At 40.3% G+C, this 21,626-nt stretch overlaps 1 protein-coding gene across 2 annotated transcripts in view; it reads left to right on the forward strand.

Moving 5' to 3' along the window:
* Positions 1-21,626, forward strand: part of bcar3 (BCAR3 adaptor protein, NSP family member) — an 84,237-nt gene that overhangs the window by 54,216 nt on the left and 8,395 nt on the right. For both annotated transcript variants that reach the window (XM_034700150.1, XM_034700156.1), the window contains 4 exons: positions 18,516-18,644; positions 19,795-19,920; positions 20,466-20,582; positions 20,788-21,023. In XM_034700150.1, the coding sequence (XP_034556041.1) occupies positions 18,516-18,644; positions 19,795-19,920; positions 20,466-20,582; positions 20,788-21,023 (608 nt within the window). The remainder of the gene's footprint in view (positions 1-18,515; positions 18,645-19,794; positions 19,921-20,465; positions 20,583-20,787; positions 21,024-21,626) is intronic.

Consider the following 21,626-nt stretch of genomic DNA (forward strand, 5'->3'; position numbering starts at 1 on the left):
AACTTAAGGGCCTGTGTCCACTAAACACTCTCAGCATCAGCTGTTTTGTGTTGCTGCCCTCACAGGGGCTCTAATCAACATTCCTGAAACATACTTTGGGACTCTGAAATGACAAAACCTTAGCGTGTGATTGCAAAGTCAACCTAACTTGAGACATTTAACTTAGTAAGAAATATTATAGATTAATTTGTAATGATTGTTAACGTGTATAAAACAGGATCTTTTCTGCTGCAAATACCGGTCACATAGGCAGCAAGGGAGGCAGAGTCAGGCAGGACAGAGGCTGCAAGAGCATAATGCAGCTGAAGAGAGTGAAGTGTAAACTTCTCTGTTTCCATTATTTAAAGGCACTATGATCAGTTTTTCACCAGCTGAGAAACAGACTAAAACCAACACTGATGCCTCTTTATGACCTTCAAAAGCAAACAAAACCATAAACATCAACACTGATACCTTCTCTGTTGTGAGGTTTTTGTTGAAAACACTACTTTTGCATGTACAGAACAAGAGATAAGAGGTGTCACTTTGTCCACAATGGGCCACCATAATTGATATAAATCAAAAGTTCCTCACAGCAGCTTTAATATAATATATTTAAAATAATAAAGAGGGCTGCTTAAGCCTTTTTATAATGTGAACTTAATTCATCAAATGCAAAGCAAGTGTTATTTTAAAAACATAATATGATGCTTTGTTCGGTTTGAGTTTACATATATAAGGACAACCCCCAGACATCCCTCTTTTTCCAGGGCAGCCATAACTTTATGTTCCCACCAATGTTAAAGTGAAGAATACGCCCTTGGGTCCAGGGTTGAGACAGCATTCAACTCTTAAAGTGTGTGAGTCTGAACAGCTTCAAGTACACACACATTTAAGTCAAGGAAATATGAACTCTTTGGTTTACATGGTGAGTTAATTGATTGTGTCTTGCAGAGCATGAAGAGAGCATGAGGTAAAGATACTCTCTGGCACGCTCAAGTGGTCAGATCAAGGTACTACAATATAAAACGAACTGACGGTGGAGTTGTTTGTGGATCAGGTGTCAATCAGTCAGTGAGGCATTTAAAAGTCTAAACAACCGTGTGACGTTCACCAGATCACTGAACTTCTCTGTCAGCGAGCCAGCACGAGTTCAAACCAGGCAAACGGCCAACCAGCTGGTCAACCATGCAGGCCAAATATTCAGCTCCACCAACCAGCCTGCGGGGTGTCAGTCTGCCCATCAATACGCAGGTCAATCATTCAGTTTGTCAGCCTATAAGCAGAGAGGGCGACCGGCCAAGAACACAAAAGCTTGCCAAAGTAAACGCGTGATCTGAGTGATCTGATGGTAAAACAACGGTGTGGATCTGGATGGTATGCAGGAGGACTTGATCCCTCACACAGCCTTAAAATGACATAAGTGGTCCCTGATTTCTTTGAATTATCCTTCATGATATAAGATTATTACAGAAAGATAAGAAAGAGCATGATGAAAACACCATGCTAACATGACACAGTTGTAGCTGTTTTTGCACGAGCTGTTCAACTGCAAGAATGCAAACTAAGTTCGGGGCTGCTATCAGAGTATGACAGACCTCTAAACCTTCTTCCTAAACATATTTAAAGGTGCACCAAGTAGGAAACAATCTTAAGAGAGATCTTAAGAGCATGAAATGTAAATTGTACATCTTGAAAACACAGTCCTTCAAAGATCTAGTGTGAAATCTTGAGGACATAATCTTATCTGTCTTTGACAGATATGAAGGTGTCACCTATGTGCAAAATTAGATGAAGTTATTCAATTGACATAAACAATAATAGTTGAAGTCTTCAGACATCCTTTCACACCTGCATAGGATAAGTAACATGGATGTAGCCTCGGTGACATCACCCATTGGTTTCTGGAGAGATGTTTTGAAGCCCCATATCAGCAGTCGCTTTGTTTGACCTAACATAGACACAGGCAAAGACGTGGAGTCAGCAGCTGCTCCCTAATCATACAAATTTAATTCTAACTCTCAGCCTTAAAATGATCAGATGGAGTTTTATTAAAACATGTCACCCCCTATATAGTGTGTGCAGTTAAATTAATCGTAAAAATAGGCATTTCAACGTCGGACCTAATGAAGAGGCCTTTGTTTTTTCAGCTCTGTATACGGTGCGCACGCTTTAACAGAGCTAAACCAGCGCCCCTCGGTGAAAGATGTCTTACTTTAGCTAAAATGTTTTTTTTTTTTAAATCTGGGTGATGAGCAATAATCATGTCTGTATTAACTCTTATGGAGTTGTGATGTGAGCCATGTTAATCATGTGACAACAGAGTTGTTAATTATGAATGTTAAAGCTGAAATGATGTCACTCTAATATTGATATATTTGGCATGCTGTAGTGCACGATCAGTTTGCTCTTCCAACTTAAGCATTGGGCTTTTCTTAACTAATTATAAGAGGGTGAAATCAGAACTATCCTGGCTACCAGTGAAACCATAACAAATACAAGTGCATACATGTCTTGGCTCTAGAGAAAGCTATTTTTTAATAGTTTTTATCATTATTTTTAAAGTTTCAAGGGTGGTTGTTCAAGTATTGCTCAGTTAAGCTGCAGAAAAATATCAACTTTTTGGATCCAAATGTAAACTTCTTGGTATGATTGAAATTTAAAGCCTGTTCAAACAGTGCAGATGACACATTAATCCAACTCTTACAGAATACAATATTTTCTGTATAACAGAAGATTGAAAGATGTGTTTATTTTGCTATAGTTAAAGTTAAAAAGTATTTTTGAACCGACTTCAGAAGCAGTGTATGTCATTTTTTAAAACTATTGCAACTATGAATGTATACAGTCGATTTTTGTGTCCCAGCTGACTGCAGACATTTTTATTGACATTGTGAGGGCTCACACAGTAAAGGGGTCACGTTGCACTAATCGATATGACTGCCACTAAGATCACAGTCCATTACTGATCAATGACCCATCACAAGTGCAAACACATCCAGACTCACTCGGGGTGCAAACAACAGCACGTCTGACATTTATTCTTTGGCAGTGGAGCATGATGAAAGCTCTCTTTTACTGGTGGGATCAGGAGGATACCGACCTGGGCTGATTTCAAAACAATCGATTTGCTCTGAAATCCTGTTTCTGTCAACCAAAATCTGAGCCAGGGTCAGAAAATCAGATGAGGCATTCAAAGTAGGATATTGACATGAATTTGATAGCACAGCATGGGAACTGTAGGAAAACAAGGCAGAAACAAGACCTCCATAGATTTAAGTTAACATGCAGAACTGTTTAGTGCACAGAGAGTCAGACAAAAACAGACTTTGATTTAATATTTTATTCTTTCTTTCAGCTTTTTTCTTCAGTGTATCGATTCATAGAGTAGAAAAGATAAACCTGACCACTTTACTTTTACACTGTCAGTTTGTCACGGGTTATTCCACTCAACCCAAACAGACAACGAGGCCTTACTTTCACTGTTATAGGGCCAGCAAACCATCTAAATTATTCTGAGGCTGCTATTTCTCTTTAAAAAAGTTGCATAATGTTGCTCTGGGTTCATGAATTAGTAGCTGCTTCGCTCAAACAGACGACACATTTAAGATTATTTTCGTACCTTTGAAGTTTCTAAGGCAGTTCCCTCTCTTTAAGTCTCATGTGAGAGAACAACAAACAGATAGAAATAAGAAACATAGAGCCTCAGTTCGCTGATTTCTGCCCCTCGTTGTTTTTCCAAAGCATTCCTGGAGCGACGGATGTGTGTATTTTAAGGTGGATACAAAGCCTAGCTGGTGATTTGGGGCTGCTGTGGTTGGCAGCAGTGTATATATGTGTGTGTGTGTGTATTTGTGTGTTTGTGTGTGTGTTTGTGTGTTGCTGTGTGGTGCCCCGGGGAATGTTCTACATATATTTCCTTTGTGGATCCTCTGAGAGTTCACACTGTAATTAGTGGCTCCATCTCCTGTGGCAGAATATTCCTTTAACTGGATTCTGTTCGGGTGTCACCCTCAGAGAGTGTGTGACTTAGTTTGTGTGAGTTGTTGTTGATGTGTGTACATGCTTATGTTGTCTTCTTCTCTATCTGTATGTTGTGTATCTGTGCTGTTATGTAAGCTGGATGCTGCATGTAGGTCTGCGAGTGAACTGGTGGGAAAGCTGTGGCACTGAACTTTTGTGTGGGTGTAATAGCTCAGCAGTCATTAAGCAACACAAATGGCCGGCAATTTATCAGCGCCATTCTGCAGGACAAATATACACACACACGTACACACACACCTAATTGACTCTTTTTACTGTCTAGACACAATGAAGGAATATCCACAGCATGTACTCAGCAGTGACTGAACTCACAGACACTGACCATTAAATGTTTTTACACAGTTGTTGTCAGTGTCTGGTGGCTATTTCTTGGAAAGAAATCTTGCCAGCACAGGGAGTGAATTATCTTCTATTTTTAGTTTGTTTGTAATAAGTAGAAAAAGAAGAAGAAGAAGAAGAAGTGGGTAGTATGTAGGAGCAGTGTGAGAGAGAAAATAACATCATTCAATACCTAAAAAACACAAGGACTACAGAGAGTGATGTCAGTGCTGCTACTACAGTTCACAGTTTTGTTGCAAAAACTACACAGCAAAGAATGCTCAAAGCATCAGACTGGGTTGAAGATAAAGATCAGAGAAGTTCCCAAGTGAATCATTTCCTAGATATTAAATCAGAAATGTATATTTAGACTAACAGACGAATCTAACGGCAAGAAAACACTCCGAAAAGAGTCAAAAGTAGACTCATTTTATTCAACATGGCTTAACATGGAGTCACAGATTCTGCAGCCAAATTAAGTCGAATCAGTTCATCAAGTGGAGCTAACACTAGCAGAGCTAGCACCACCAGACTTCAGTCCTTCTTGCAGTTTAACATCCACATGCCTGTGCTCCAGTCATGTGGTTTTATGCCAGTTTAACCAGAAACAGCCTGAGATGCCATCATCATTATCTGTGCTTGTTTAAATCCAATTAGTGGAGCAGAAAATTAATTGTCCATTGCTTGAGATTTGAAAAATGTTTTTTTTTTATTAAGGTATACAGGAAATATTCAATAAGAAAAGCTAAGCTCTGTGCATAGCTGCAGAAAGCTGCACCATTTCATTGTATCATTTTACCTGGAGCTGAAGTCTTCCTCTGTCTGAAAAAAAAATAGATTCAGTGATTAAAACCAGCCGAAACATGCAGAATAAATCAGTTCCAAGTTGATAATCGGTGTCTTTTAGGTGCTCTTAGGTGAGACTGCAGAGGCTTTGAGCCGAGCTGTCACGAAGCTGAGCTCATCTAATTTCTGTGATACCTTAAAATCAATTTGCATTTGGAACGTAATAAGTGTAAAAGCATCAGTGCCAACACAAAACATAAAAAGGAAAACAACATTCAAGTGCAGCTGTAGAAAAAGAACTGTTTGAAATGTCACCGGAGACAATGATTCAGGCAAAAAATGTCCATCAGTTGATAAATACTGTGGTCAAGCACAAGATCAGCTCAGGCAGTAATGACTCTGATTGGAGTTGAAAGTTAGTACAAATCTAGATGTGGCAAAATTAAAATCCTTGATCTGTTTTTAACATCTGACCAACAGAAAATGAGCATCTTTCAGATAAAACATTACAACAACAACAAAAAACAAAAGTTTTTGTAATGTTTTATCTGTGAGTGTCAGATGATATGACAATGACATAATTATAATGACAATGATGGTTCTTATTACTCTCTGCTAAAGGGGAATAGAATAAATAGAGATTCGTTTTTTTAATATAGGTTTCATCATGGTACTTGTATGTGTTCATTTAAAATATTCATCCTTATCTTCTGTATGTGCTGTAAGATACAGTCCTCCATCCACCATCCATGTGTTTTGAAGGAGAGCAAAAGAGACTGTGGGGCCACTCCCAGTTCCTCCACACATCATTGGCTCTTATTGGATCACATGGGTTTCTCTCCCACCCATATATGGAGCAAGGGGCGGGGCAAAAGAAGGAAAAAATGTGTGAGAATGGATCTCTAGAGTGAAGTGAGTGGTGAGGGTTCACTCTGCAGGGGACTGTGGAGGAGAGAGAGGGAGACAGAGGTGACAGAGTGAAGTCATCCTGATGCTGCAGACTGACTTATTTTAGTCCACTGACATCACGTCTGCTGATTCTTTACTCAGCCTTTTATAGCTTTAGTTACTCTGTGATGGAAGTATTTTTGGAAGCTGCAAACGGGAATTGTTAACAGACTTTTCAGTCGTTTGAGTCTTTAAAGTCACGCTGAAGAGCTGGTATCCACAGCTGAAGCGGTGGTGATTTCAGGTGCAAAATAATAAACATGTCTGAGAGATGCAACCTGAAGACGCTGACAGCAGCTCTGTGCTGCTTCTACCACAAGAACTCTGTCATCTCTGCAAAGGTGAGAGAGAGGAGTGTGTGCGTGCGTGTACAGGTAGTGACAGTACTTTTTGTGTGACAGTGTATGTGCTTGTGTGACATCCTATTTGGATGATGTGTTTGGTGCAGGTGTGCAGTTTTTGTTATGCAGGATTTTGTTGCTGCAGTTTTTAATCTGTTATGTTGTCATCAAGCTTTTCTTTCCGCCTTATCCTATTTTAGTGTGTGTGAGAGAATTAATGACATTTGGGAGATTTTCTTGCATGCAAGTGCACTTTTCATGGCTTCCCGAATCTTTTGTTGTGCTTTAAAGGAGGTCACAGAAAACTGGATAGTCCAGGGAGAAATTTGAAAAAGGTTGTTATTAAAAAAAAGATTTTGCATGCTAGAAAACAATCTAAGAAGTACTTTCTACACTTCCAGCCTGAGCAGCTTCTCATCACTGTGAATAGTCCCCCTCACTCTCACTGTGAGCTGAACACTGGGCTTTTATTACTCGGACCAGATGCTCTCATAAATGACCGACTGTGTGACTGTCTGTGAGTGTGTGAGAGATATACAGCTGGATTCATCCATAACTGGAGCTGGCAGACAGACAGGGCAGTGTGTGATGGTGAGAGTGAGACACAGATAGTTATGGACACAGAGGTAACAGGACAGGGCGAGGGTGCTCATAACGATGATAAATTACTAACTTGTGATGGTTTGTCTTTTTTATGACGTCAGTGAAATGAATGCCATTAAGTTGATTGGATGGAGCGAGCGGCCATGCAGCAGGCGGAGGTGACGGGGTTTGTCCCTCTGCGGGTCAGCCTGGTGGTGAGCTCTGTGACTATACAAGACCACATATATCTGCCGTTACATGTTGTGTGCAGTGGGATAGAGGGAGACACGTGCCAAGGTGATAATGCGAGGTTCAAGTGATAGTCTGTGATACAGAAACCTGCAGGTGATCGGATTATCTGTGAAGAGTTAGGTGGAGTAGATGGATTGAAAGAATAAGACCAAAACACATGACAACGAAATTTTTAATAACACCATCTGATTAATTTTTCATTACAATCGTTTATAACAAACACAAAAATAATAACATGATTAGAGTAGATATCAGTGTGCACAGAAACATATGTTTCAATTCAAGAGGTCCACTCTTGAATTACCGACCAAATAACACATCAGAAATACTTGATTCTCTGTATTCTACAGGAAAAAATAACCCCCCCCCCCCCCTCCAAGGTCTGGAAAGATGCTGTTCTGAAGTTTCTCTTATTACTTATAATTAAGGATGCATAATATATTGGTCCATTAAGTTGTTGGCTGTTAATTGGAAATGAAGGTATTTTTTATTAGTTTGATTATACAGTTTTATCCAGTAAAAATAACAGATAAAAGCTGCTTTAATGTATGTTTTAACAAGCCATTCAGACCAAAGTTGTTTTTGAACCAGGCTGTAAACATACAATCATATTTTTTCTGTAAAGATCCGCTATTCACAATGGGTGTGTGTGTGGAATCTGAGGCTTTTAGAGCCAGCCTCAAGTGGACACTCATGAAACTGCAGTTTTTATCATTTCCACATTGCTTTAGCTTCTCTAAACTGGAGGTCACTGCATTGTCAGGATCTAAAAGTAGGAGGAGGTGTTGGAGTTTTTAGTGGGTTGAAGATGTGTGATGAGAAAAAATATTGTGGTGCAAAAAGTCTGGGCTTATTGGCACCAGCCATTAAATGTCAGATTTCAGACATTTGGGTCCCAGTTGTCTTTAAGGAGGTAGTGGTGGGTCTTGAGGCTAGACCAGTTAAGAACCACTTATCTAAACTTTGATGATAAACTCATACGGCCATTGAAGTCATCAACATGTAACTCTAACCCTCACCAGAGCAGGGGCAAGATCTACTTTAAATCTTACTTTTTGGATCTGAGAAACTACATCTATAAGTGTTTCCTATTACACAACCTATATAACATGATGTCAGAGTTAAAGTTTAACTCTGTGAGAGTTAAAGCATATCATGGTTGCATTTGTTGGAGCTTGAACTTGTCATCTATTTGTGTTTCAGTGAACTCTACAAGATTATCACCCACGCTGTCTTCCTGTCATCCTCTCTCGTTCAATAGTTGCTCTCATTTTTTTTTCTCCCAGCACTGCCAACCCTCCATCCATAATCTCAAGTTTACTTTGCATGTTTCCCCCTACACACTTGTTTTCTCTCTTTATCTCTCTATCTGTGTCCTCCCTATGTCTGGCCCTGGGTTTGTTTCTGTTCTCTCCTCTGTTACTCTTCCTTCTTTCCTCCATCTGTTTCTTTGGGAGGTCGCCATTTAACCAAAGAGAGCCAGCTTCTTGTTTGAGTTTGTTCCTTGTATTCATGAACAACCCTCCTGACCTGTTTTGAGCACTGGTAGGATAAGACTGTTCTTGTTAACAGGGTACAAAGGATTCAGTAGATTATGCTTTAAGTTGTGTATCATTTTTATCCCAAGCTTAGCAGCATGGCTGCTCAATGTATGCAGATTATATATTCCCAGTGGAAAAAAAGCTTCACACAAAATTCAGCAGCTTGTCAACCATCAGTCTTCTCTGCGGTGTTTCATATTTCTGACGCTTAGGTGACAATATTTCAGCTCCCAGGCAGGAAAACGAGGTCTTACATTAAAACAACTTCATCCAGAGAGTCCAGTTCTTCAGGCTGGCTTTATGAGAAAATGCTTTTTGGTATTTTGCATTTAATCTCGTCTCTCTCAATTGAAATCTCAAACACGTTTCTGAAACTGAAGCCAGTGCCTCCTACAGCAAAACCTCATCAGGTCTGTTCTTAGGATATGAGTCTGGAAACAACCAGATTCAGGTCAGCCTTGGTATGAACCAGAGCATGACCAAAAATGCATGAAACCATTAATATCTTACTCGTGCTTGTTGAATCTGTTATTCGATGATGATTGACACTTTCATACAGAAACATAAGCATCCTCTCACCTGTGAAGGTTTTTCACCTCATTTAGGAGCCTTGCTGCACGGCTTGTTCTCAATAAACGGACAGCTAGCATCACCGATACACTAACAGCGCAAAGAAGATGCAGGGTGTGGTGGTTGAATGGATGTGTGTTTGTGTGTGTGGGGGGCAGAGAGTCTGCAATGATGAATGTTTTTGCATTTGTATCAACAATACGGAAAAATGTGCAGACATCTTCAGTCTCCTCGTCTTGAAAATGATCTCCTTCTTCATCTCTGATGTTTTTATTCATCCTGCTGGCTGTAGCTCTTCTGGCTTTGCACTGGTCTCATGATATCAACCCACGCTTGCAGTGAATATTTCTTTCTGCATTCTCATATCAGCTCAACACAACTTCTTGCAGAAGTTTTGCTAGAGAGCTGCGTAAGACCGAGTGAAAATTTTGGCTGGTTGTGTTAACACATGCAGCCCACCGGGTCCCTGTCTCAAATAACTACAAACAAAACATCAACATTTACTGGAGAGACCATCAAACACTCTTAACAGCACTATGCAGCAGCATCAAAGATGGCACTGACGATTATGATGATATCTCTGTAGCTGTCCCACGCTGACCAGTCGATGCTTCAAGGCCTGAACACAGGAAGAAGCATCTGTTTATGTGTGTGTAAACAGGAAAGGTGGAGAAGTCATGGAGCAGAGATGTAGAGATCCAGAAATCAAAACAGTCCATGTTATTAGCCCTCATCACCCCCTCAGTTTTCAGTGTCCTGATTTAATCTAACAGATGGAAACTCCAGGACTTGACCTTAGCTGTTATCAGATTCAAGTGAACTATAAGAGCTGAATAGAAGAAATAAAACTGAATATAATCCCCACAGTATTGCAGAAAATGTCATACGCTCTCTGGAGGTGCAGAGAGAAGTTTGTGCCGAATAATAAAACATCATCCAGAAGTTTCTCTACTTTTCTCCTTGGAGGTATTTTCCAAAGTAGCTGCACCCCTGACACTTAGCATTCTTGTTGTGACTTTTCCAAACTTCACCTGGAGTTAATGTGACAGCAGGATGGACGCATACAGAATAATAACTAGAGACAGGGAGAAATATTCAGGACAACAAGGCGGGGGAGAGACAGAAAGCAGAAAACAGAGAGACAGATAAAGAGAGGAGGAAATGCCAGATCAACAACAGACCATCTGTTGGCATTTCAGTGATGATGATGAGGATAATGATGATGGCCCTTGTAAAAATTACTTGATCCCTCCATGGCAAGAGGAGAAAAAATAAATCTTGTGTCATTAAAACTTGGCCACTTGGGTCAGCAGAAAGAAGTTATGTAAAAAACAGTGATGTGTGAGTTTGAAGCTTGAAATTAATCATCTTAAAGCAGCCTCCGCAGTTTTCATCTCTTTAAAATCGATCTTCAACAAAAACTGTAATAACTGGTGACGTCAGGTGTTTTTGCAGGCTGAAGCTAAAACATCTGTCTAATGCCATCACATTTTAATAACATGCTCATAAAGTAGACGAGATAAATCTCTCCACAGAGTCAACTTTTAATGACACTGCAGGGGACTTGTATCTGCACACTCACCTGATGAATACAGCTGGATTCAGGAAATGCAACAGTCTCAAACAAACAAATAAAACACTACAGAATTACACAAATGACATGTAACTGATCCTCTGGCTGCTAACATGAACACCACAAACAATAAGAGATATTTGCATGAATAAAAACTTTAACAACAATCTTCACAAAACAGCCAATCAGTCGAAACAAAGCATGATGGGAAACAAGATCTGATGTATGTGCACTTTAGGTGCACAGGTGGCTTTTACATTGTGGTTCTGACATTTTTGCTTGTGTAATCAAAGTGGTAACCTCTGATGTTGAAAACTGAAGCCAATGTGGAAGTGCAGAAACTGCAGTTCCTTGAGTGTCCACTGTAAGATCTCTTATATACCTACTTTTAATTATGCCATGTGTGCATGATGGAGGACCCCTGCATCTGATTGGCACATCAGCTCTACATGTCCTCAACAAATGCAGACTATGTACATGTTCTATACAGTCTGTGATGTAATCCTATATGAATGAATCCAAATTGAAAACCATACAAACTACAGCATTAATCACACAAAATCACCAATGCATTTAATGTATTTCCATTGCAGAAGAAACTTATCTACGCAGTCTGCTCATGAAAATGATCAACTTTAGGTTTTTCTGTGCAAGCGACCCCATTTCTTTCTCTTGCAAGTTGCTATCTGAAAACCTTTTTTGGGATGACTTCTGACAGTTAAGTGCATTTAGTCCCCTAAAAAGGGATGCATGAAACATCACCTCTGAAATATTACTGCCTGTAAACTGTGTTTCGTCCCTGCAATGACTTCCCACGTGGAGATGAGTCAGAATTGAATCAGATTGTAGAGTGCATGCATAGAAAATGACGTGACAATGCAGAAACAAGTCAGAAAAGGAGATTTGTTCTTCTCTGGATAAGTATTTCTAGTTTTAAGGCTCTTTTGTGGCATGTTCTCAGATTATATGGAGGATGTTGGACATCAGCTGTAGGTCATTTGTGTCATCTATAAATCTCAGGTCCAGCTCTCACATTATAATACAGCACACAGGATTTGGGCAAGACGAGGATTACATTGTCCAGAAGTATGTGAGTGTGTATATGTGTTTGACATGATGAGGAATCAGACTGATAACACTAAAAGGTTATTAGTTTGAACTGAAAAGACAAGCAGCTTACAGAGCTGCCCACTGCTAACCCTCACCCAGCCAACACCGCACATTAACAGCATCGCCGTGTCCTGGTGTTGAACTCATCTCTACTGCACACACAGAAACCTTTTAGGAGTTAATGAAAATACTTTCTCTGTTTTGTGAAATCCAGGTAATCCAAAGAAAATCAAATCCCTGCTGAAATCCTTTTTGAACAGTGCACTTTTGTTTGTGTTTGGTCTGAAGGCTGCAGCACTTTAATGCTGAGTGAGAGATTGTTTTGACGGCATGTCAGCAGAGAAACAGGGAAGGTGAGAGTGAACATGCACAGAAATATAATACCTGACCTGCACTGTGTTCAGTTTCTATTCAATCTTTATACTTTAGGAGAACACAACACATTGCTGTCCAATGCTGATAATATAAAATACACTTTATACTACAGCTGGGTCTAGTAGTTGATCCTGATTGGTCATTTACATAGCATGGCTACAGTCTGTTATTAATTGATATCACTCATTGATAAAAATCTGTCCTTATAGTAAGGTATTAAAGGAACTGATGTCGTAAGAGTGATGGAGGTCATGTAGGAATTTCCAGGTGATACATTTTTTAAAAATAGGTCGCCTCTGAAAATAGTTAATGGATGTAATAACTTTCAAAACAGAGGGTCACTTCGACTGAGAGTTGTCCATCATAAATATGATTACAAAAAAGTGGTACTCTAGCTAAACTTAACCTGCTGAGTTTCAATCAGTCAGAGAGAGAGAGAGAGAGAGAGAGAGAGAGAGAGAGAGAGAGAGAGAGAGAGAGAGAGAGAGAGAGAGAGTGAGAGAGAGGCCATCCTCAGTGACTTTGGAGACATTTCACCATCTTCTGGCGATGTCTGACTTTATGCCTCATGACGGTTTAACTTGAAGGAATTGAAAATAAAAGGAGAAGTAGTTATACATTGAAGCACAAAAGGATGTAGGAAGACCAGGCATGTCAGTACAGTCCTGTGTAGCGTTGCTGCCTCATATGGTCCACACACACGGGCTGGTACAGTATGAACACAGCTGCTCGGAGGATGACATCATATTGCAGGGTCTTATTAAAGGACAGCCATAAAAATACACTCTCCTCCACCATATCCATCCCTCTTTATTTCTCCTTCCATCTCTCCCCCCCTTTCCTCTATGTCACTCCCTCTCTCTTCATGATTCTTTATGTACATTATCCAGCCCCCCCCCCCCCCCCCCCCCCCCCTCTCTCTCTCTCCTCACATCCCTTTCATTTTCCTGTGCTCTCCATTCCTCTCCAGCTCTCCTCTATTCATTAGTGATGCTGGCACTATGGCTGCAGATGTAAAAGCATTTTATTATGACTGTTGTAATGAAATATAATCGCAGATGTGACTGTAATCAATAACAGAACTAAAGAAATACTGCCTCTGTTGATTACTCTGTTGATCTGATACAGCTGAATTAATGCCAGCTCTGTTGTTGAGCTTTATCCAGCTTGGCTTGTCTCGTGCAGGTAAGACAGGAAAAACAGGCAACACACACAGAGAGTTGTGAAGCATTGCTTTTAACTGATGTGAGAACTAAAAGTGAAACAACCACCTAATCTTCCCCTTTTAAAACTTTTAGGTACATCTCCCTCATCCATTATTTCTCCCTCAGACTAGAATTTTAAATAATTTATAGCAAAGTTTGCAAAGCCCAAATTACTGCTGCTGGTCAGGCCAGTGCCCCAGTGACATTTGGGGATATAAAGTGTACACTGATGCAGTATGTAGACAGGGATGTGGTATAGATAATGGTCATTGAATCCACATTTTAAACAATAGAAGTGAATCTGTTAAACAATAATGACTGATGTGAAATTCAAAGGTGAGGTATCAACTCTCAGACTTTCACATACATTGCAAGATTCCCATGCAATTTCGATTAAATGCTCATCTCTTTTTTATCGCTCTCTCTTCTCTCATGAAAAGGTAGACCAAACCTACCTGAGCTGTAGCCAAAACAGATTTTTGCCATCTTTCCTCTCTTTCACCTCTTACCTCGTGAAATTAGGGGAGTAGGGGGAGGTAGAGCGTACAGCCTAAACTTGATAGGGTGAGCTCAAGCCCAAACTAGTTTCTAGCCCCGACTGCCTTCCCTGTCCTTTTTCTAACATCTCTCTACTGCCTCATCATGCTGTTTTCTCTCTGTTCTCTCCTCCTCTCTTATAAATATATGGATGTAGGGGGAGATAGAGCATACAACCTGATCCTGCTGGGTGAGCTCAAGCCCAAACAGACTTCCAATCCTGGCTTTGCCTTACCTGTCCTCTATCTTACATGCCTCTATACCCTCTTTTCTCTGTTTTCTGTCTGTTCTCTCTTCTCATCCCTCGTGGAAATGGGGGTGTAGGGGAAGGTAGAGTGTACAGCCTTACCCAGTTAGTATAAACTGTGGCCCAAACAGGCTTTTTGTTATGTCTCTGCCTTTTCTGTCCTCTTTCTTATATCTCTCTACAATCTTTCCTCTGTTTTCTTACTTCTATCTTCATCCCTAGTGAAAATGGGGGAGTAAAGGAGTAAAGTAGAGTGTATAGTCTAACCTTTTGGGGCTGAGCTCAAGCTCTACAGACTCCTCTCCATGTCTCCAACTTAGGAGCCTCATTGAGGTGTTGTGGGCCCAACTTGATGTAACACCAGTGAAGTGAGGCTTTCACTGTGACACCCTCTGTCAAGTGTTGGCTCTCGCTGCTCATCTATCTACATGTTTATGTTGTGGAGGCGATCAGGGGCAGAGTGTTACTAAAGGTAGTGTTGGCATAGTCACTACCTGGCTTGCATAGCTTCTCGTCTGTTGAAGTTGGCAATGCTGTTCAGGCTGCTTTGGCTTTAAGGGCTGTGTGACAGGTTATAGGACTGATCAGTATAGGGCAAAGGGATATAAGTGGGAGGAGGTTTTTTCTCACTGAGTGCTTACCCTTTCCATGAGTGTGCACATATCCTGTGTTTATTTCAAATGCATTTGTCTTACGCTACGGATATCAGAATTTCTAAAGGTTTTTCTCTGATCTATTTACTTACTGAATGTTTGTTTGAATAAAAGAAGGGAATAGATTTTCTGAGGCAAAAGCACTCAGGAATGAAATGTACAGCGATTCCATAGCGTGAAATCGATGATATAATCATTGCATGTGCATCATGACGAGATGTTCTCTGTGCAGAAGCTGTAATATGATACGCAGATTTCCTGACATGTATGGCGACGTGAAGTCGGGGGCAGAGGGGTCTATTCTAATGACATTACAGAGACACTGAAAATATGAAAAACAGACAAAGAGAAGAAACACTTTAAAGATGAGAGGAAATAGGATGCATATAGACAATATTTACATGTACAAGGCCTTATACATGTAAATATATATATATATGTATATATGTGTCTCCGTTGGGACTTAGCTCAGTCTGCCTTCACGGCGCACGTTCTGATCAAAGTCGTAACATTCCCCTGTGTTGCCCGAGCAGATGTTTTGAAGGGAGTCTTTTTTTTTAAGCAGCTGATTTTTAGTAGCACCAACATGTAGACATGCTCACAGTGATTTCAAGCTGAAAATTACAACTCAGCTGCAACTTCCCAGCATAGTATTACAATAATATCATAGAACCATGCACCCTGCACCTGCAGGGGAGCCACTTTTCAGTATTAATTGTGCTGTGTTTAGCATTTAATAATTGTGTGTTTACAAAATTGACTTTGCTTTTCAAAGTGCCAATGAAGTTTACCCAAAACTTAAAGTGAGGGATGAAGAAAACTAAAGATGGACTATAATAATGGGGCTACAAAAGACTGAATTTAAGATTTCTTCAGACTGATGTTGAGAACTTATGGTCAAAATGTGATGTTTAAGAGTGGGACAGTGGTTCAGTGATTAGCAGAGTTGCCTCACAGTGTGAGGGCTCCTGGTTTGATCCTAGCTGAGCAGAGGCCTTTCTTTGTGAGTTAGCATGTTCTCCATATGCATGTTTGGGTTCCCCTTTAGGTACACAGACTCCCTCCCATAGTCCAAAGACATACTCGTTAGGACACTTGGTGACCATGAATTTCTTGGATGTTTGAGTGTCAGATCTGTGATTGCCTGGTACCCTGTCCAGGTGTACTTAGACCGAATTAAAGATGGACATAGTCTTAGTGATGTCACCTTGGGTCCTCTTCTTTTTTTCTACACAACAGATGTTTTGAAGCCTAACAATGTTGGACGAAGGGGTGCCAGTTTAGGTATAAATAAATCTTACCGTTTTTATTATCTTGAAGGATGCATAATAAAAAATTCTGCCCCTTAGAATAAACTACATATGGAGAACCATTTTTTACATGTTAATTTCTGACAAACAATGTGAAAACATGGGACCTAATGGGGGTTCCTCAGCTTTTGGAGCCAGTCCGAAGTGGACACTCAAGGAACTGCAGCACCAGAGGTTGCCACTCAGGTGCACACCACCCCTCAGCCAATGACTCTGGGATTGGCTCCTATCCCCCCTGCAGCCCCGAGAATAGATTGTGCATTGTCCCCGCTTCATAAGCAGTTAAATTAAAAAGAGCTAATTTAATTAAAGGTAATTCATCTTTAACTGATATCAGTAACATAGATTTATGTAACTGCTGTGCATTTGGCTAACAATACCAAGATCTAACCGACCACAGAGGGTGTGAAAATACAAATTAAGTTCTACATTAGACTCATGTAACTGAAAGTTTCATCATCATAGTCAGGGAAAGTTCAGGGAAGTGTGTGTCACCTCAGTGTGTGTGAGTGTATGTGAGTGTGTGTTTATGTACGTCAGGTGAAGGTGTGTTTGGAGGCAGGTCCGGGCAGTTGGGTGGGGTCAGGTTGATGACATTTCAACAGAAAGCACTGGGTGGAAAGAGCAGAAAGGAAAATCACAGAGGACAGAGACACAGAGGGAGACAGCGTGTGTGTGTGAACATGTTCCTGTGCAGCCTGGTTTATACCAGAGATCAAACCTGACAGTGTTCATGTTTGGTATGAAGTGTGTGTTTGAAGGAGAGAGAAAAAAGGAGCGATGCAGAGACCGAGCAGCTGTCATGTAAGTGTGTGTATGTTTGAGTTACGTGTGTGTGTTTTGGTGCAGGTGGTTGTGCTGATTCTGCATCCTGTCAAGTCTTGAAGATCTATCTGTCCTTCACCTTTCTTTCTTTTTTCTTTCATTTTTCTTCTTTGGGTGTTGAGGTCAGACTGACAGTTGGTCGTTTTATCTTCTGTCAGGTGTTAAAATAAGATTCAGCCCTAAGTGTTGGTGAAGCAGCCCTGTAGTTTTACGTTTCAGTGACCTTCAATTACTCCGATTTGTATTATGGGCTCCAGGGATATGATTTGATGTTGTTGGTTTCACAGATTGTAGAGTCATCTGAGTCAAATTAGTAAAGTTTCTTTTACTGTGAGACTCACTGCTTCTTGTTTAGGAAGGCTTTTATTCCTGTTGTTGGCTTTTGAAAATATTCAACCAAGCTGAAGAAACCTGGTGTAAAATTTGTGAAGCAGCATCACATGTTTTTGAATCATGCAGCTGGTGGTGCACACCTGATGAATTGATTGAAATCTGCAGCACTTTTTAATGAGTGGATGTTACACACGGAACAAGTTGCACTTTAGTAAGCTTCATTATCAATCCTGACATATTCACAGGACATATTGAAAATAAAAATGCTCTTTCTTTGATCACAGTTTTGGCTTTTAAGAACTACAAAACTAGTCAATACATGTAAGTTATTTATCTGATTACCTATCATATAAAATGAAATATGGGACGAACTGTTGTGCATGCTGAAGGTTAACTTTAGCTTTGTTTATCTTTGTGGCCGAGGTCTAAATCAGTTATGACGTCTAACCTGAGAGTTGGGACTCTTTGAACAATCCGAGGGGACACAACATAAAAGTGATATATATTATATATATTTAATTTGCATCACAATTTAATACAGCTACATGTGCTGCTTTTTGTTTATGTTCTTTGTATCCTAGACTTCTGTGTTATACATTAGAAAAAAATATTTTTTACAGCCTGTCAGAACCAGAACTAAGAAATAAACAGCTGTAAGAGCACAGTTACTTCTTGAGACTTTTGAGGAGGAGTCTCGAGTATATTAATATGGATGAAGCCACTGTACATTTAATCTGCTGTGGTCACTCTGGTGTTATATGTGTAATATTTATCACCACCCTGAGCTTTGACCTCAGCGCTGTTTGTTTTGTTTGATAAGGGACTGCTTTAACGTTTATGATTATATGCTTTGGAGCATCAAATAAACTCCTTTATATCTGAAAACTCAGGGTCTGTCTAGGAAATGTCCAACATTAGCTGTCAGTAACCCAATGGACCAATGAATAAAGACTCTGAGCTCTGTTTTGTATATTTTCTCATCCCAGTTCTCCAGAGATCAGTTCATCCTGGACTGTCCCTCAGAGAAACTCCGCAGAGAGCTGGAGGAAGAGCTGAAGATGAACTGTGAGGAGCCGAGGAGCCACGCATGGTACCACGGAGCCATTCCCAGACAGGTAACACACACACACTCTCTCACACACACACACAAATCTGAGTCATGAGTCCCTCCCTATTAAAGCCTGGTTAAAAACTTGTTGAACCAGATCACCTATTATTAGATGTACTGCACACACATGCTTACAGTCAGATTACAGCTTAAATATTGGCCTCAGCAGCAGAGTGGGGTTATAACGTGAGGTCAGGGTATAAAAAGCTCTTTCTGTGTGTTGGTGTGTGTGTGTGTGTGTGAGAGAGAGAGAGCAAGAGAGAGAGAGATTGTGTGTTCCCTCTGAAAGCCCGCTCTCTGAGATGTAATCATTTTTAATAAGCTGCTTCCTTTGGCTAAACTAAACTACCATTATGTCCTACACAAACACTCACTTAATTAAAGTCTGTAACTGTGTGTCAAGGGCGCGTGTGTGTGTGTGTGTGTGTGTGTGTGTGTGTGTGTGTGTGTGTGTGTGTGTGTGTGTGTGTGTGTGTGTGTGTGCATTTGTGTTAGAGTAAATGAGAGCAGAGAGAGACCTTATTCAACAAGGCTGTGATAGATAGAAGAATAAAGAAACACTTTCAGATGACTCGTCCTCTCTGAACCAAACCTTGCTCAGACTTTTGTGAATGTTGCGCCGCAGGCCGCCTCACAGCTCTGCTTTAATTGTGTTTTGATTTAGTGAAGTGGATGATGTTTCCAGTCGGGTATTGATTATCTATTCCTGTTATTTAACAACTGGGTGTGGATGCCCTCAGAGTTTTTATTCAGTGTCTTGTTTACAGTTTGATGTTTACAGAGGGGGATAAAGATTTTTATGTTGACATATTTTCTATATATCTTGAGTTGAACTTTTTGTCATATTATATTAACCTGTTGGGTTGTGTATTTCTCATATAAAAGTTTAAAACAAATTAAAGTTAATATCATCTATCAGACAATTTTGTAAATAGATAATCATTGTTATATGCAGAGGCTTTAAATATCCTTGTGTCTTACGTATCCGCTGCAAACTGGCGTACTGAGCTCATAAAGACGCTAAGAGTCTAACAGCCTACCATTATTACTTTTAATGAAATGTTTGGACTGTAAACAAACACTGTGTGCATGCGTGTGTTCCTGTGTGTGTTCAGTTTTGTGTGTGCACACATATGTAACTCTGTGTTTCTTTCCAGGTTGCAGAAAACTTGGTGCAGCGTGACGGGGATTTCCTGATCCGTGATTCGCTGTCAAGTCCAGGAAGTTATGTACTGACCTCCCAGTGGAGGAACGTCGCCCAGCACTTTAAAATCAACAAGAAGGTAAAATATCAAATAAAGTCACAGAAGTCTGACTGGAGGGTGAATAATGTATTAAGTACAAAAGAGAAGGAGTGCAGTAGGTCTCTGTAGTGATGCGGTTTGGATACTTTTTGCCGCCATGTTTCAACAGTAGAACAGATCGGACGACGGCTTTGCAAAATGGTCTGCGGTAAGAAAACAAAGAAGAAGAGAGTGGTTGTTGTTGTGGGCAAACAGATATAAATGTATTTACTTTTTTGATGGTAAAAACTTGACAAATGGAGGATCATAGTTATCAAGCATCACAGCAGCGTTTTGTCCTCAAAAGCCACCATTGCTTTACTATCAAGGGGGATGAGCAAGAGAGCGTTGACTGCTAGATCTTGCTAAATATTCACATTTCTACTCACTGAACCTTTAAACTGGTCATAATTGTAGACTGTATCTGATGCATGGGTCACATTGGACTTCATTTTAAGGGGTCAGAGGTAAAAAATGAAAACGGTGTTTACTATCAAATCATCAGAATAAAACCATGACATGATTTTTTAACATCTCTTCTTCAGGTGGTGATGTTGAACGAAGCGTACTCCAGAGTGGAGTATCGACTGGACAGAGAGGGGTTCGACAGTGTCCCTGCACTTATCAGATACTATGTCGGCAACAGGAAACCTGTCTCTCAGGTAGGTTTGGTCAGTGTTTTTACATGTGGAATATTATTATAAAAATGATGAGTACAGTTGATTTAATGTTGGTAAATTAAATATGAAAGTTGGCGTCAAATTGGAACACAGAGAGTCTGTTTAGTTGATATTGTTCAAATGAACTGCCTGCCGTCTGAGATCAGACATATAAAAGCGAAACATGTTGTTTCTCCTCTTCTTCCAGGTGGTTGGAGCCATCATCTTCCAGCCAATCAACAGAGCGCTGCCTCTACGCTGCTTGGAGGAAAAGTATGGGCTGTCCAGCAATCACAGGGAGGCGGGGCTTACAGCGCAGGAGAGGCGGAGCCAGAAGCGCCTCAGCCTCAACATTACCAATGGACACACACACGATAACGCACACAACGTGCAAGATAACACACACTGCCGGGAGAACGGCATGAGCAGAGGAAGCCAGCTCAGGTTGGTAAAGTCTAAACATAACCACAAAAAAAAAAAAAACAGTGATAGATATTGAAGCTTGAGGGCTCCTCTGTGGATGGAAGTATGTGTGTTTTGTGTATTTGACATGTAGTTTCATAGATATCATGAAATAAAGACTTTCTCTGTTTCCTAAAATATGAAGTGTGCAGCAGTCCAAACAAACAGTAGTCTGATATATTTGAATAATGAACTCGCGCTTCTTCTCAGTCATCCCCTCTGCTTTTGTTCTTTTACTGGAATAATTGAATCAATGCTACAAACTTCTTTCCCTGTAAAGCTTTTAACGTGTAGCCGCAAGCTATTTCTATTCATCATCCGTACAGACCGCCATAAATACAACACACTCCACCAAATGTATCCTGTATAAATAAAGAAAGGGTGTTATTTCACGCTGCATTAAAGTTCTTTGAGCGTGATGCACGGAGTCCGTATCCGTCTGAGGAAAGAGTGGGAGCCTGAAAACAATAAACACCAGAGGGGGTTTACAGAAGAGAGGAAGAAGGGGGTTTTTAAGAGAAACAAACGATAAAAGGTCAATCATAGAAACTTTAAAAAAGCATTTATTTCTATTCTAAGACTAAG

Source organism: Notolabrus celidotus, chromosome 2, assembly GCF_009762535.1.
Source record: "Notolabrus celidotus isolate fNotCel1 chromosome 2, fNotCel1.pri, whole genome shotgun sequence".
NCBI classification, from domain to species: domain Eukaryota; kingdom Metazoa; phylum Chordata; class Actinopteri; order Labriformes; family Labridae; genus Notolabrus; species Notolabrus celidotus.